Source organism: Dioscorea cayenensis, chromosome 4, assembly GCF_009730915.1.
Source record: "Dioscorea cayenensis subsp. rotundata cultivar TDr96_F1 chromosome 4, TDr96_F1_v2_PseudoChromosome.rev07_lg8_w22 25.fasta, whole genome shotgun sequence".
Taxonomy (NCBI): Eukaryota; Viridiplantae; Streptophyta; class Magnoliopsida; order Dioscoreales; family Dioscoreaceae; genus Dioscorea; species Dioscorea cayenensis.
In genome coordinates, this window is record NC_052474.1 from 21,489,648 (window position 1) to 21,504,884 (window position 15,237).

At 33.7% G+C, this 15,237-nt stretch overlaps 1 protein-coding gene across 5 annotated transcripts in view; it reads right to left on the reverse strand.

Moving 5' to 3' along the window:
• LOC120258493 (uncharacterized WD repeat-containing protein alr2800) overlaps positions 1-15,237 on the reverse strand; it is a 29,023-nt gene that overhangs the window by 11,901 nt on the left and 1,885 nt on the right. For 4 of the 5 annotated variants that reach the window (XM_039265921.1, XM_039265920.1, XM_039265918.1 and 1 more), the window contains exons 4-11: positions 14,927-15,237; positions 7,010-7,210; positions 5,931-6,058; positions 4,945-5,019; positions 2,805-2,876; positions 2,498-2,563; positions 2,285-2,402; positions 52-148 (exon numbers count right to left, since the gene is read on the reverse strand). In XM_039265921.1, coding sequence (XP_039121855.1) covers positions 52-148; positions 2,285-2,402; positions 2,498-2,563; positions 2,805-2,876; positions 4,945-5,019; positions 5,931-6,058; positions 7,010-7,210; positions 14,927-15,237 — 1,068 coding nt within the window. The remainder of the gene's footprint in view (positions 1-51; positions 149-2,284; positions 2,403-2,497; positions 2,564-2,804; positions 2,877-4,944; positions 5,020-5,930; positions 6,059-7,009; positions 7,211-14,926) is intronic. The other variant, XM_039265922.1, reaches the window with a different exon arrangement.

Here is a 15,237-nt window from a genome sequence, read left to right on the forward strand (position 1 = left end):
AATATTACAAATCAGGAAATTGTAGGCTCTTGAATCAACATGATAAATTACCTGAGATTCATGTTTAAATCAGCAGCAAGTTCTCCACGTAAAGCATTCCAAAGGAGAAGTTTGTCATCCCCGATACCACCACTTGTGGCAACAAGACCTACACCCATAGGCAAAACAAAAATCAGATAAAGATCTAATATTTTGTAAAAACATGAGAAACGGCAGTCCAAGTATAAAGAAAGACTAAACAGGGCACACTAGGCACAAATAGTCAGGAAAGAAAAGAGGCAGGTTTGAATATTTAGATGTTCCAATCTGCGGGATTTAAGGATTCCCAACCTGACAAACAATAAAACAAACAATAACTAACATTTCAAAAGAGAGAGCAAACGACACTTAGAGTCACTCGAGTGTGTTAAATTACATTGATGACAGTAGGCTTCAATTTTAAATGAATCGCTTAATAATAACACCAAGATAATGTTTAGATATTGATCGCAAATATGGTTTAAGCTAAATATTACCAACAGTAGCCACTTTCTCAATACCTTATGAGAACATTTTATGGTCCAAGCAGAAACAAGCTTTGATGACAACAAGGATTGTGGCTCATAATTTGATTCAAAACTGGTTAGAAGGCTTAGAAGAAATGTTTCAAGAGAACTACAGGTCCATCTCAGCTCATTTCTCAGCAATCATAAACATTAATAGAGTGATGTGACATTTCATTCTGTTCCGTCTTTTACATCTTTATGCTCGCCTTGCCTTATAGATGCTAACATCAAAGATTAAAAAAAAAAAAGGATCCTTGATTATAGAAATTCTTTAATGCACAATTATGATCGACACAAACCAAATACAAGATGTAGCATAATATGTAGCGACAACACAATCTATGCACCTGAATATCTGTGTTTAAGTATTACTGACTAGATATTATGAAATAAAAAATGGATCTGGGCACAAATATCATTTACGAATTAAAAGCCTTATCACAAGAACAATAATAATATAAGGACAAACTTATTGATTAAGGTTTATAAGATATGTAAATATAATCTGACCATTTGCAGCCATCCACCATCCACGCCAGACTGCAAAACCTAGGTCATATATAATTCCTAGTGGAAAGGTTTAGAAGAAGAATGATAATATTAGAAACCAATTTCATCTTCAGGCACGCACAAAATATAAAATATTCCATGACAGAAATGCTGAGTTGTCATTTCAAGAGCCCAATCTTAGTGTCCTACAACAGGCATGCTTGACAAATCCAATAATTTCTCAAGATCAGCTCACTTTATCCTGAAGTTAGCTCGAGCTCAACATGAATTTAGTTTCAATTCTCAGTCAGCAATTTGAGTTTGGCTCATCCAAAACCTGAGCAAAGCCTAGCTGCTCAAGCTCCGCATAAGCCATCTCTGAAAGAAAGCCAAGATGCTATGCCAGTGCTTCAACAGTGAGACAGTTAAGCCATTGACCTTACTAACATCATATACATTAGGAACACAAATTTTTAAAGATGACAAGGTTTTTAGCAGGGACCAAAACAAGATACCGGTTGACATATGTTTTCAGCCAAGCACTCCCAATCATCACTAGCTCTTTCATTTAATGTTTGTACATGGCTTGAGGTAAGGCGAAGTGCTTAGTTATCTCACTGTTGAAAAAAGACCACTCTAATACTGATTGTAATCAAACCAGATTTGAACAACCCAGTCCATGGCCTTGCAAAAAATTAAGTTTGAGCTTAAGTTGTAAATTTGAGATAGGATCACTTGATAAAGGGGTCAAGCTAGAGCTTAATTTCAGCCAAATTCAACTTTTTTACGAAAAACCTTGTAATAGCCATAATCAATAATCAAACAAGCAAACTTGCACATATAAGTATTTAAAAAAAATAGCATGATACAATATATGCTCCAACACAGTGTGACACTACATCACAACATTCAAAGAAATGCAACAAGCTATTGACACAATGATTAAACAAAAACAGAAGAGTAACAAGAGTTGATCTCTATGGCCACCAGCCTTGTCCATTGGGCATCAAATTCAATAGTCTTTTGTAGAAGAAAATAACAACAACAAAATAATGAGTACAGCACTCTAAAATTTATGATGTTGAATACAGGCAATCCATACTGACAAAATTGAGTTTGTTTTAAAATGATGCCAATTCATAAATGCATTTGATAACATGCTTGTGAAATGACCATTAGGGTAATATGTTGCCAATCACCACCAGATAAAATTTAAAAAAAAAAAAAACAGAGGATGTAATAAACCATACAGGATTGCCATGTATTAACTGTCATAGCATGGATTTTTTTTGAGTGCCCAACCAATGACCGATCAACACCAACAGAGCCCAATGTAAATAGACATGAACCAGTTATGCAGTCCCAAACCTATATAGATAATTTTTGAACAATGAGTTAGATGGGCTAAAATGTTGATTCTAATAAGCAGATTCTCATTGATAAAATCAAGTGGTCTAGAGTACCTTTAAAAGGTTGGCACCACAAGAAACCACACTTGCACCCCTTACTGCAAACTCAACAGCTTGGATCTATCACAATAAATTTATAAATAAACACAGATATGATTATTTCCTTATCATCAGTATGGGCATATATACATATAGTCAGAACAGATAATAAACAAGGAAAAATAAGAAAATAATTTAATTAAAGATCAAATCAAATTGATATAGCAAATTTCAAACACAAATATATGGATATATTGAGCTTTATATAGAAAGTACAGTGGAAAATAGTGCATGCATTAGTGGATCTTTTGTAAATGAATACCTGGCAATTATGACCACTTAGTTGAGTTGCTCTTCCAGAAAGAAGATTATACAGTAACAGCTCATTTGGTGCCTGTGATATAATAAAACTTTGCATGATAGCTTGATCTTGTAATCCAAGCAGACAGGAAGGAACTGCAAATTTTAGCTATATACTACAACCTAGTAAATGCTCACGTACATAGTAAGGAAAATCAATATCAATATTATAGACGAGACCGTCTAGCTGAATCCTATTTAGAGATACATGATCACCCTTGAATAGACTTACTCAAGAAGGAAAAGAGAAATAGAGCAAGATATAAAAATCTCTTTGCAGCAATTAAGAAGATTGTTATATTTTTATTTATATTAAAAGTTGACTCTCAAAGATGATAGCAATTATAATGTCTTCTAAATTAGAAAGCTGCTATGTTCAAGATTTCTCCAGGTCTATTAACAAGACTGAGTACTCTTGACAGAAGAAGTTTTATTATGATGATTGGTGAATAAAGTAGCCTTGCTATTCTGCTTATTTATTTTTTCTGAGATTTTCTTCATTAATTGTCAGCTTATTTTCTTTCACCTTTTGTCATTGTTCTTGAAACACTTTAGTGGGGTTTTTGTACGAACAAAGATCACCCCTTAACAGTGATGCTCAACCATGACATTAAATATCCCATGTACGGATGTGCCTTTTCTTTAGCAGCTGTGAAACCTTAGCCACTGAAAGAGTATTAAATAGAAGCATCTATCATAAAGACCCTAGCTCTTCAACCATTAACACCTTCCAATGGAATAACAACCATTCTAGTGTGGTTTATCACCACTGCCACAAGCCTAGTCACTAACAAGCTCAGCATACTTAAGTTCATGCTTTCCTCACTATGGGAGACTTTGAACCTGTAGAAGAAGATAATACATATGCGGATATCGATGATCCCCGCACGTAGGAGCCATGCATAGTCACTCATTACATCTAACTAGCCCCGCAACAGAATGATGACAAGTGTCTTCATTTTAATATTTTCTCTTCATTGCAACATCCAGGGACATCACACGAGCCTGATTAGTATCACTGCTTGTGAAAATATTATACAGAAGAAGCAGTTCCAAAGTTGAAGTGGCATACTATTCCACATGCACATCTTTTCCCTTTGACCTGGCTGAATGACTCGATCACCATACAAGTTACTAAGAAATTTAAAGTTCCTTTAGTGTTTGGCAATTATTCTAATCATATATGGTGCAATACCACTCCCATGAAGGTGTGTCATTAATGACTCAATCACCATACAAGTTACTAAGAAATTTAAAGTTCCTTTAGTGTTTGGCAATTATTCTGATCATATATGGTGCAATATCACTCCCATGAAGATATGTCATTAATAACTTGATCGTCCTTGGCAACTTGACAAAGAAGCAAAATTTGATGGTTAAACTACCGTTTGGACTTCGGAGAATACAAGACAACACCATTGCTTCCATCCTTATAATTTCTTTATTGCATCAGAACCAGCTCTGATATGCCTAACTCAATCATTTTTGTAAAAGAATATTGTTGACTATGTTCTTTCTACTCTTACCATCACTGGCAAAATTCCTACTTGATGATTGAAACAATTCTCCATTAATTTCTAGAATAAGGTCATTACTTGAGAAGTATTTGGATGTATACTTGAAGATTATCTTGGGCCATATGATCTACATACTCATGATACACAGTTGCACACTTGAAGTATTTGGAAGAAGATGAAAGCTTAAACTTGAATACAAGATCTTTTGAGCCAAAGAGGCATGATGAAGGATCTTTGTGAGATAAGTGTTAGAAATTAGTCGGAGAGTGAAGAGCGCCTCTACATTGATTTTTCGACCTTTTATGGGTTCTATTTCAACCTTGTATGGGTTTTATTTTAGATTCTTTGTCAAGTGACAAACTTTAATCTTTGACATCCTACCAACAAGTGTTGTGAAAATTAAACCATGTATTAATCCACCTTGCTCTACATTAGTAAACAAGCTTTTTTGCATAACAATATATCAATCAAAGATTGTGGTTAATGTTAAATGGAATAAAATAAAAAAGAAATGAGAACTTGGCTTGAAAAATTATACAAAAAACTTGCAGACTGCATGAATTAAGGAATTAATAAATTACCAACCTCATTGCAGCTACAAACAAGCTGGGGAAGGCCTTCTGGATGAAATCTGACATCTAAAACCTTTTGAACACCTTGCTGAAAGATTAGGTTACGGAAAAAACATATTTGAGAAAGAATCAAAAATTAAGATGATGCTTGTATATATATAAAAGCATTTTGAAAATCATGTGAGGAAACAAGAATTATAATTCTGCACAATAATCCCCTTTGAAACAAAAAAACTAATGCTCTTTTAAATAAAACAACTACATTGAGGAGAGCATACATTATGCAATGTGATCAGGTTGTCCCAACAGATGCACTTTTTGCAGAAAAATTGGTTCAAGATCAACCTAGTTCTGGAGGCACTGCATTTTAATCAGGTCTCAGATATGAGATGCATTGATGACCAATGCAAGAAGGCAATTGATTGAATCACACAAATAAAGCATCCATATATTGCCCAACGAGCATATTTTCGGTGTGTATGAATATAGTTTATTATTTTGTGGCATAAACTTTGAATTTACACAAGTAAATTACAGCTTAAATTATTATATTGTATTTTCTTCTTTTATTGATCTCAGATTATCAAGAGAATGAGTTCCTAAATTCAATTCTTACAACTGCCATAAAAGTTTCTTTCATTCCACATCCTATTTGTGGCTTCTTCACATAGATTGGAGAATCTATCATAGCAGAAATCAGAGAATATATCTAACACAATCACTTTATGATTTCCAACATGTGGCTTATATCTTGGAAGTAACGATAATTACAAGATGTCACTATTAAAAACAGATTACAACCATAGAGACCAGTAAATGTTAGTGTTTGATACATTACAAAAATAAATAAATAAATAAGCACTCTTTAACCACAAGAATTTGCATTTACTATTTAGTAGCCAAATAAATAATCCATCCATTATATGTTCTTGTTCCCATCAGGTGTTTTGCACAACCCATTGAAAGGAAAGAAACATTTAGAGTTAAAGATGCTCATACCCTGCCAAGAGTTTGAGCAACAGCAACATTTGATGTATAGGCACACCAAGTAGGGACCCATGAGGAATAACTTCTTCTTTCAAACCAGACAGCAGGCCCATCAAATTGTCGGCCAAGTGATCTCCAACCTATATTGAATAAATACCTGAGATAAATACCAGGCACCACAAGTATTTGGGTGATTTTTTGATAAACCCCTATAGTTTATCTTTTTTGTTCCTTTCACAAAATCTGTCTACTTTCAATTTTCTCCCAACACAAGAAAAAAAAAACCCAAGCACATATTGCTTTATTCCTCAATCTTCCTTTAGTCAAAATCTTAACCTAACCTTCCATTATTTGCTAACGCCTTGTTGTAAAAACAAATGAACCAAATTACCTTTCATCCACTTAAAAGTTTCGGTGTGAAATGAATCATTGAATGTCTAAACTAGTCTAATTCAATTATCTTTCCTACATATTTATATTTACGTACTAAAATATATTTTTAAAATTTAATTTAAATATTTTTGATTCATTTCAAATATTTAAATTTTTTTTATATTATAACAATGGTTAAGGGGATTATGCTAAGATTTTAATTGGATGGGATTCATTTTTAAAATTAATTTAAATATTTTTAAAATTTTATTCAATTATTTAAGTATAGTCTAAAGTGGGAGAATTTTGTCATTTAAAAATTTTATAACCATGGTTAGGGTTACATCAAGATTCTAACAGGAAGAGATTTATTTTTGAAATTAATTTAATTATCTTTGCAAATTTACTTCAATTATTTTAATATTTTTCTAAAGAGGGGTCGTTTTGTCATTTTAAAATTTTATCACAGTGGTTAAGGGGTTCTTTCAACATTTGAACTAGAGGGGTTTTGGAGGTAACTTTACTAAAATGCTTGGTTTTTAATAGAACTAAAGCTAGAAGAGCTTTTTTAGACGTAAAGGCAAACTGCAGGGGTTTATCAAAAATCACCACAAATATTCTTTCATGAAGTTTTAGTAACCATTAAATGCCCTATAAAATATTAGGGAACATACTTCAAATGGTAATTAAACAACAGAAGAGATGAACCGAATACCTACCTTTAAGAAATGAACTCCAGTTTCCATGATTCCTTGCATCATAACCCCTAAAACCTATTTCCCGCCCTTGTAAGCAGGTTGCTATGTTTCTCCTATCAGAATATTTCTGTGCCAATGAAACCTGAGCATTTTTTCTGCTAATATCATGTGTCCCTACTTCTCCATAATGTGAACTTAAAGGTTGATCACCTCTAAAGGTTCCTGTCAATCAGTTTATTCATGTAAAATTTTCAGGATTATAAATGCATGAGAATATAAGAAAATTCAACAAGAAACAAAACTGGAAAGTGATCAGATGGAAATAATTCAAAGATTATGGATGCAACGATCAAGGTATTGACACACGATCCAGGCCTCCTAGATGGCTATTAGCCTAGAGCAATGTTACCAGGATCGCTACAACCCCCTTGGAACCACGAACCGGTTCGTGCGATCCGGATCGTGGTTCGTTTAAGTTCCGGGGACGTTAGGAACGGGAATTGGTTCCATGAAAGAAACGATCCAAGAGTTTGAAGAAATTAAGGGAGCATGAGTTTGAAAGATAGGAAAAACAATGCTTCTAAAGTTTTAAACTTAAGACAAATGTGAAGCTTAAAGCCACCAAAGAGAAGAAGAGAAGGTTGCCATGAGTTGCTCAAATATGAAGCTTAAGCTTGCCAAATATGAGAAGAAGGGAAAGGTACAACTAGTTGCTCAGATATGATGCTTAAAACCACCGAAGATGAGAAGAAGAAGAGAAGGCTAAGGTTGATATTAAGCATGACTTTTGAGTTTTGATTGTATTTGTTTTTCATAGAATTTGAATGGTTTTTTTAGTGTAACTAGGATGTATAGGAAGAATAAAATAGGTTGGAATAAAACAAAGAATAAATGACAAAGGGAAGAGACAAGCAAGAACAATTCTCTTTAGTGGATAGAAAACCAATGTCTTGAATTTTTAAAACTTATAATAGTGGTGGAAAATCAATGAGAAAAAGAGTGAAGAATAAATGGGGTGGAAAAACCAAGAATCCAAGTTCCAAAACAATAAACTAGGCCATGATGTAGCTAGAGCCTATGCCTTGGTTCAATTATGAATGCCATTAAAGTTACACTTACACAACAATAACAATGCAAAAAATAACCAACAGTCAAAATCTCTAGAGAATTAATTACATATTAGTGAAAACTAATGACCTTTCATCTCCTAATAGAAATTCTTAGCCTCTCTTTTTTAATGAATTACATATTAATGAAAACTAGTGACCCTTCATCTCCTAATAGAAATCCTTAGCTTTTTAGTCCGAGAGTAGAAGTGTAGAACACTCTTTTTTCCCTCTCACAACCATCTTTGCAGCCAAATAACAATGGTGTTTGGTAAAAGAAGAAAGAAGCATCTCGTTGAAGATTCAAATGATTCAAGTGATGATGATAGTCCACAAATGATCCATGCTCAAGGGATTCAAGCAACTAAGAAAGCAACAACATACAAGACAGAAGGAGATGATGAAAAATCAAATTCCAAATCCAAGCCTCTTCTATCTGAAGTAGTACAATTTGGTCAGTCACAAGGCAAAAATCCAGGTGGAGCTAAGATTTGGATGTGCAAGCATTGTAACAACAAGTATACAAGTTCATATACTAGGATCCATTATCATTTTTTTGGTGCTCCAGTCGGGACAAAAGCACAAATTCAAAGATGTCAAGCATTGCTAAAAAATCGAGAAGAATATGAAAGAGTAAGGAGGATGGTCCAAGAAGCTGAGCAAGTTGGTGTGTCTTCATCTTTGAAGAATTCGATTGTCAACAAGAAGCAAAAACCAATGGCTACTAAACCCATTGAGGAGACCTTCAATATATTGGAGAGAAGCTCGATAGATTTGAAGATTATGAGAGGATTATGTGCAAATGGCATTCCCTTTAATGTGTTACTGAAATCCTCAATTTGTTGAGATGGTGATGGCAATTAACAAAAGCTCCAAAAAGGGTACAAAGCCTCCTTCATTTGAGAAAAGCAAGAACAATTTTGTTGGGATGAGTGCAAAAGGGATGTGGAGAAAGATTTAGTTCCAATAAAAGATACTTGGTACACTCAAGGAGTATCTATTGTTTCTGATGGCTGGTCTAATGTCAAGCATCAACCATTAATCAATGTCATTGCAACAAGCGATAGGGTGGAGCAATGTTTATGTATGCCGAAGACTTCTCCGGAGTTGAGAAAACTGGGGCTGCAATTGCGGAATTCTTGTTGAAATCTATTGAAGAGATTGGCCCATCAAATGTTCTTCAAGTGGTTACTGACAATGCAGCCAATTGCAGAGCAGCTGGAAAAGAAATCGAAAAGGTACATAGACACATCTTTTGGTCACCATGTGTTGTTCACACACTCAACTTAATTTTCAAGGATTCTGCTAATGCATTTGAGTGGTTAAGGAACACATATCGAAGGGGTAAAGCAATTGTTAAATATTTTCTAAATCACACACATGTTTTGGCCATGTTTAGAGCACAATCAAGACTAGAATTGTTGAAAGTTGCTAAAACCAGATTTGCATCTCATTATATTCTATTGAAGAGGTTGCTTGATTGTAGAGAGGCACTTGCTACTACCATTGTACTTAGAGCATGGAAAGAATGGGTAAAAATAGGAGATGACAATACTAGACAAATGGGAATCCTTGTGGCTGAAACTATTTCTAGTGAAGATTTTTGGGAAGATGTTGAGAATGTGGTTATGATAACAAAGCCTATCTATTTGTTAATCAAGTTTTGTGATGGTGAAGGTGCCAAAATGGGAGAAGTCTATGAAAAAATGGATACTATGTTAGGACAAATTAAGGATATCATGCATGATAGTAAATATGAAAGTGATTATCCTTGTATGGAAAAGAAAATACTTGAAAGATGGGAAAAGATGAATATTCCTATGCATTGCCTTGGGTTTGCTCTAAGTCCTCGTTTTTACGATGTTCGTTATCTTTCTACTCCTGCACCTGGTGGATTTCCTCGAAGGGCTCCAAATTGTGACAAAGAAGTTATTTTGGGTGTTATGGAAGCTTTCAACAGAATATCTGAAAATTCCAAAGAAGAAAAGCTTTTACGGGAGCAATTTGCTAGTTTTCACATGAAGAAAGGACTTTTTGCAATGGCAGCAGCACAAATTGATGCGGTCACTATGGATGCTATAGAATGGTGGTCAACTTATGGTTCACAAACTCCTGACTTGATGGATGTTGCAAAAAAAGTGCTTTCACAACCTATTAGTAGTTCATCAGCAGAGAGAGCTTGGAGCACTTATTCTTACATTCACAGTGTGAAAAGGAACCGCTTAAATTGTACAAGGGCTGATAAATTAGTTTTCATCCACTCAAACATTCGTCTTCAGTCACGATTCAATGAAACCTATTTAAATGGCCCATTTAAAAAATGGGACATTGATCCGAACAATGGATTTTTGGAGGATTCATCTATGAGATTAGAAGACTTGAGGTGGACTGATTTGGATAATGATATTGATGATGAGATATTATCAAGAAAAAATGAAGAGATGCAAGAGGATTAAGCACTTTCAAGTAAAGTTTCAAATGCAAAGATGGACAACTAATTTCATTGACTCATGTAAGTTTGAGAACCTAAATCTTAAGCTATATAATTTTTTTTCTTATCTACTCTTTCACAATCCAAGACTCCAAGAATTCAATTCTAACAATATTCCAATTTTTTTTTGTAGGCTTTACTCATGTGTTCAATTGTCTCACTCCTAAATGTGGTATCTTGTTCCTACATATGTAATGGTGAAGACTAAAGAGTTTAAGACTCAGTCAAAATTATGTTACTACTTTTGTTTTTGGAATGTTATAGTGTTAAACTTTTGAATCTTAATGTATGACTTATGTTGTAGGCTTTGATTTTTGTTTCCAGAACATTAAAGTTTTAAAGTTTGAACTTTGAAGTATGGCAGATGGCATATGATGTAGCCTCTGTTTTCTGTTTCTGAAATATTAAAGCTTAAATTAAACCTTCAAGTATGCTGCAGCCTGCCTCTAGAATGTTTGAACTTTGAAGTGTTTTCATAATATTAATGCAACTGAACATGTTATTAGACCTTTATATTTATCTTAAACTTTCATATTAATTTTAAAACTTATGAAATGTTATGTCTCAATGTTGAGTAAATCAACTCAAACTTTATCTATACAAAATTGTTTATATTTTACAAAGATTTTTATTTACGATCCTAAAACTATTATGAAGCGTACCACGACCCGAAATATCGTACCAATTAAGCCTACCCCCTTCGTACCATAAAATTTCCAAGTTAGGTACCAAGTTCCCGTTTTCGTACCACGTACCAAGACGTACCCCGTTCCTGGTAACTTTGGCCTAGAGCAGGGAATCAGTTAGCATTTAAGCATTATAACTGTGAATCTCTATTGCAATCAAACTTGAACAAAAAGGGGCAAAAGAAAACTTTACATTGATGCCTAAAAGCAAGAGGGGGAAAAGAAAGTAAGAAGATGAAGACTCCCAAGACTATCACTCAAACGGGGAAACCCAACTTTAGGTCTTCATTGATGTTTAAATATTAAAAGAAATCTTATCCTGAGTTGGTGATATTAAATATTCATATAAACCTATCGTAACTCCTAATTGAAATAGAAAACTTAGTTGGAATTAGTTCTTCTTCTTCATCCTGGAATAGACCTTAGGATGGTCTGTTTTCCTAAGCAAGATCCCCCCTCGGTTTTAGTCTTCTCCAATTTGAGGATCATCTATAGGCCCGACAGTTTATTCCATTGAATCTGAGTTAACTGAGGGATGTTCTACATCAGAAAGCAAGTAACACGTAGCAATATTTTCTTTGGGAATCAACTATTCATGAGAAATGTGTTCGGCATTCTTATAACCAAAAAAAAAAAATTCCTTCACCATACCTCCTTCAATAGGAAAAATCTTGTTATCTTTCGGCAACAAACTGAAGATTTGCTATTGTGCCAAGAACAATGTTGGAAAGCACATAGACCATGTGTTAAGAAATAGTTAAGTAATGTTCTCTAGTGCCATGAAGGAACTTCACAGAAAATCCAAGAATAGGCAAGAAAATGAATATCCAAAATATGACAAAATAGAGAAGAAAGAAAATCAAAGGGCAAAGGTGATCATTTATAAAATCTAAAGATGTTACCCATGTACTTGATGGCACAATAAGGTATACATCACAAGGTTTTTGTGCTTAAAGTTTAAAATATGACAAGATCTCCCCATGTTTGATGTAAACCTAGTTGATCAACAACATGCGACCTATTTCTATACTAAGCAAAGGGCATGAATTGACCTATCAACTTAGGATCAAATCCACCTAAAAAATAAAACATAATGACCTAGTTCATAATTTCATGAGTATTTAGGCAATTTCTTTCATGGATACATATCCGAGGATCAAGTATGGCATCTTCAACCCAATGACCGTTAAAACAAAGAGGCGAGTCAAATCAGAACCCTTTCCAATATCAAACTGTCAGGATGGACCTAAGGGGTCTTTTGGTTCGCGGTAATAATGTATGACCGCGTAATGAGATTACCATAGTAATGAGATCGGGAATGCTATATGCCCAGGAATGTTGTGGTAATTTATGATAACCATGTTTGGTTAAAAACTCATATTACGTAGTAATCAACTTGGTAATATTCAAATTTCCCAAAATACCTTTGTATCTACAATTTTGATCAAGTTTAAATTTAAAATAAAATAAAACTTGGGATCAAAATTATTAAATTAAAACATCAAAGATTAATTTTTGCACATTTTTCACAAAATAACTTTATATTTAAAATTTTGAGCAAATGGAAAGTTAAGATAAAATAAATTTGTTACATGAAAAAATTAATTATAATACAAAAAATTAAATTTTTGAAGTTGAAAGTATTTCCAAAATAACATTATCCAAATTTTTTTTTATCGAATGGTAAAGTATGAAATTTTTAAAAATTATTATTTTTAAATAAAGGGCATATTTGTTAAAAAAAAAATTTCAGATTACCATCCAGTTGGTAATTCAAGATAGCCACCTGTATTGGTGGTAATGAGATTACCAAGTTCCTTGGTAATATTCCAAGGTTGGTAATCACCGTCTACCATCAATATTACTACCGCCACTAATCCATAAGTAGTAATCTGAAAATATTACCACGTAACATGTAATAGGCGATAATGTGAAAACATTACCACGAACCAAACGGCCCCTAATTGTTTTTTGTAATCTTTATCCTTCAAGTGTGATCCAACCAATCTCCTCTTTGACTCACTGAAATCTCATGCATATTATGGGCAACATTATCTACAATGACACAAATACCTAGATTAGAAAAACATAAATTAACCGATAGATACTACCATCAACATTTCCTATAATGGATCACAATGGTTTGCAATTCCAGTTTGGCATGTCATTTAATTATTTCTTAGAGTTCATATAAGGTGTTGCTTCCAATTCAACATCACATCTTTGTAAAGAAAAATTATCATGAAGGGAATTTCAGAGATCAGCAAGAAATGAGAAAAAACAAGGAGGTAAAAGACATGCCAGTAAAGGAAATGCATGAAAAAAAAATCCTCTCTTTTAGCATACTCCTTAATTTCAAGTTAGTGATACTAAAAATGGAAATAAATAAATTGCTTACTATTTAATCTCCATATTCATTTTTTTCACTTTTGTTAGACAACAATTTTTATTGTTTACAGAGGCAATGTGTAGTTAATGACTGCAAAATATTCGTAGATGTGCATGAAAAGAAGGCCAAGATAAAAATAAAGTAAATTATAAGAAAAAAAAAAAAACACTGAAGTTGGAATCTTCATTGCTTTCTCTTCTACTGAATCTACAATGAGAAGGCATTATCATTGTCCAACCCATTGAAGCAACTTATGTCTCCTCTATTTTTTCATGATCCATTTGGATGTCAAAGCTACTCTCTGGCCTTTATATGTTCCAACCTCAATATGTGAGGTCATCTTGGATCTGATAGCGTGGTTGAGTGTTTGATCACAAAACCTGGGTTTGATCACTTCAATTGTAGTGTTTCTTTTACCAGAGGAATGACTTCAGCTCGTCTTTTCAGATCATGTTAATACTTTGTATATAAACTCTGTCATACTCTCCTCTCGTACCCTACATTATCATTTCATACAACTGTTTTCACATCCAAAGAATTGGTCATGGTTTCGAGAATTCCACCAATCAAGAGTGCAGTCATGGTATTCCATTGCAACAGAATAATAACAGAACTATGTTCAAGAATTTTCTGTAGGTTATAATTCAAATATGCTCTTAAGGTTTTTCTTGATTTTAATTATGAGGTCGATCCCTCTTGCGTCTAGGTAAGAAATATCACTATGGTTGTCTGCCTAGATAGATAAAATTACACCAAACCTTTTTTTACCATCCTTTCATATTGTGTGTTCTCATCTCATAAAACAAATCTAGGCCACTACTCAAGGCATATAATACAATATTTAGTCATAAAAATCAAACCATAACTAAAGCAAGCATTAATATTTGCAAGTAACCTAATCAGGATATTTACTTGATTCCTTTTGCACACAAGTATGATTTGTTACTTCTTGCATAAGATCTTGGGTGAACTACCTGAACAATAATTGAATTTATCTATAACAACAAATACTTTATAGACTATGTTCAAAATAGCAACTACTAAGCAGGAGAGCTTTTTTTCTTCTTCACTTAATATATAAAATAACAGGGCAAGAAGCAACTCCAGTTGTATTAATACAAATCATATATGGAATTCTGCCCAAAAAAGAAGGAAAAACAAGCAGAATGTATCAAAAGCAGTCATTAGTGTGAACCTTAGAATTTATGAAATCCATTTAATTTCAGTGACATGGGCCATAACTTCATTCATTAAGAAAATGCATACCAAAAATAGCTTCACTACTGGACCATGCAGGAATTGCTATAGCAGGTTCCCTCTTTCTCTTTTGTCCACCTACGGTCTCTAATAAAGATCCAGGCCTCAACTGCTCAGTCACTTGGATACTGATGGCATCTAAAAAGTTAGGTGTCTCCCCAGACTTGAATTTTGCATTTTTATCCACCATGCTTGGCTGACAACCAGAATTATCCTTCAATGGTTGCTTAGATAAGGGTAAGGAAGGAGAATTTCTCAAGTTGGTTGCGTGTTTATTTTTGGATAGAACACGGGTCAGTTGGTTCTGCAAATCAGTCAAA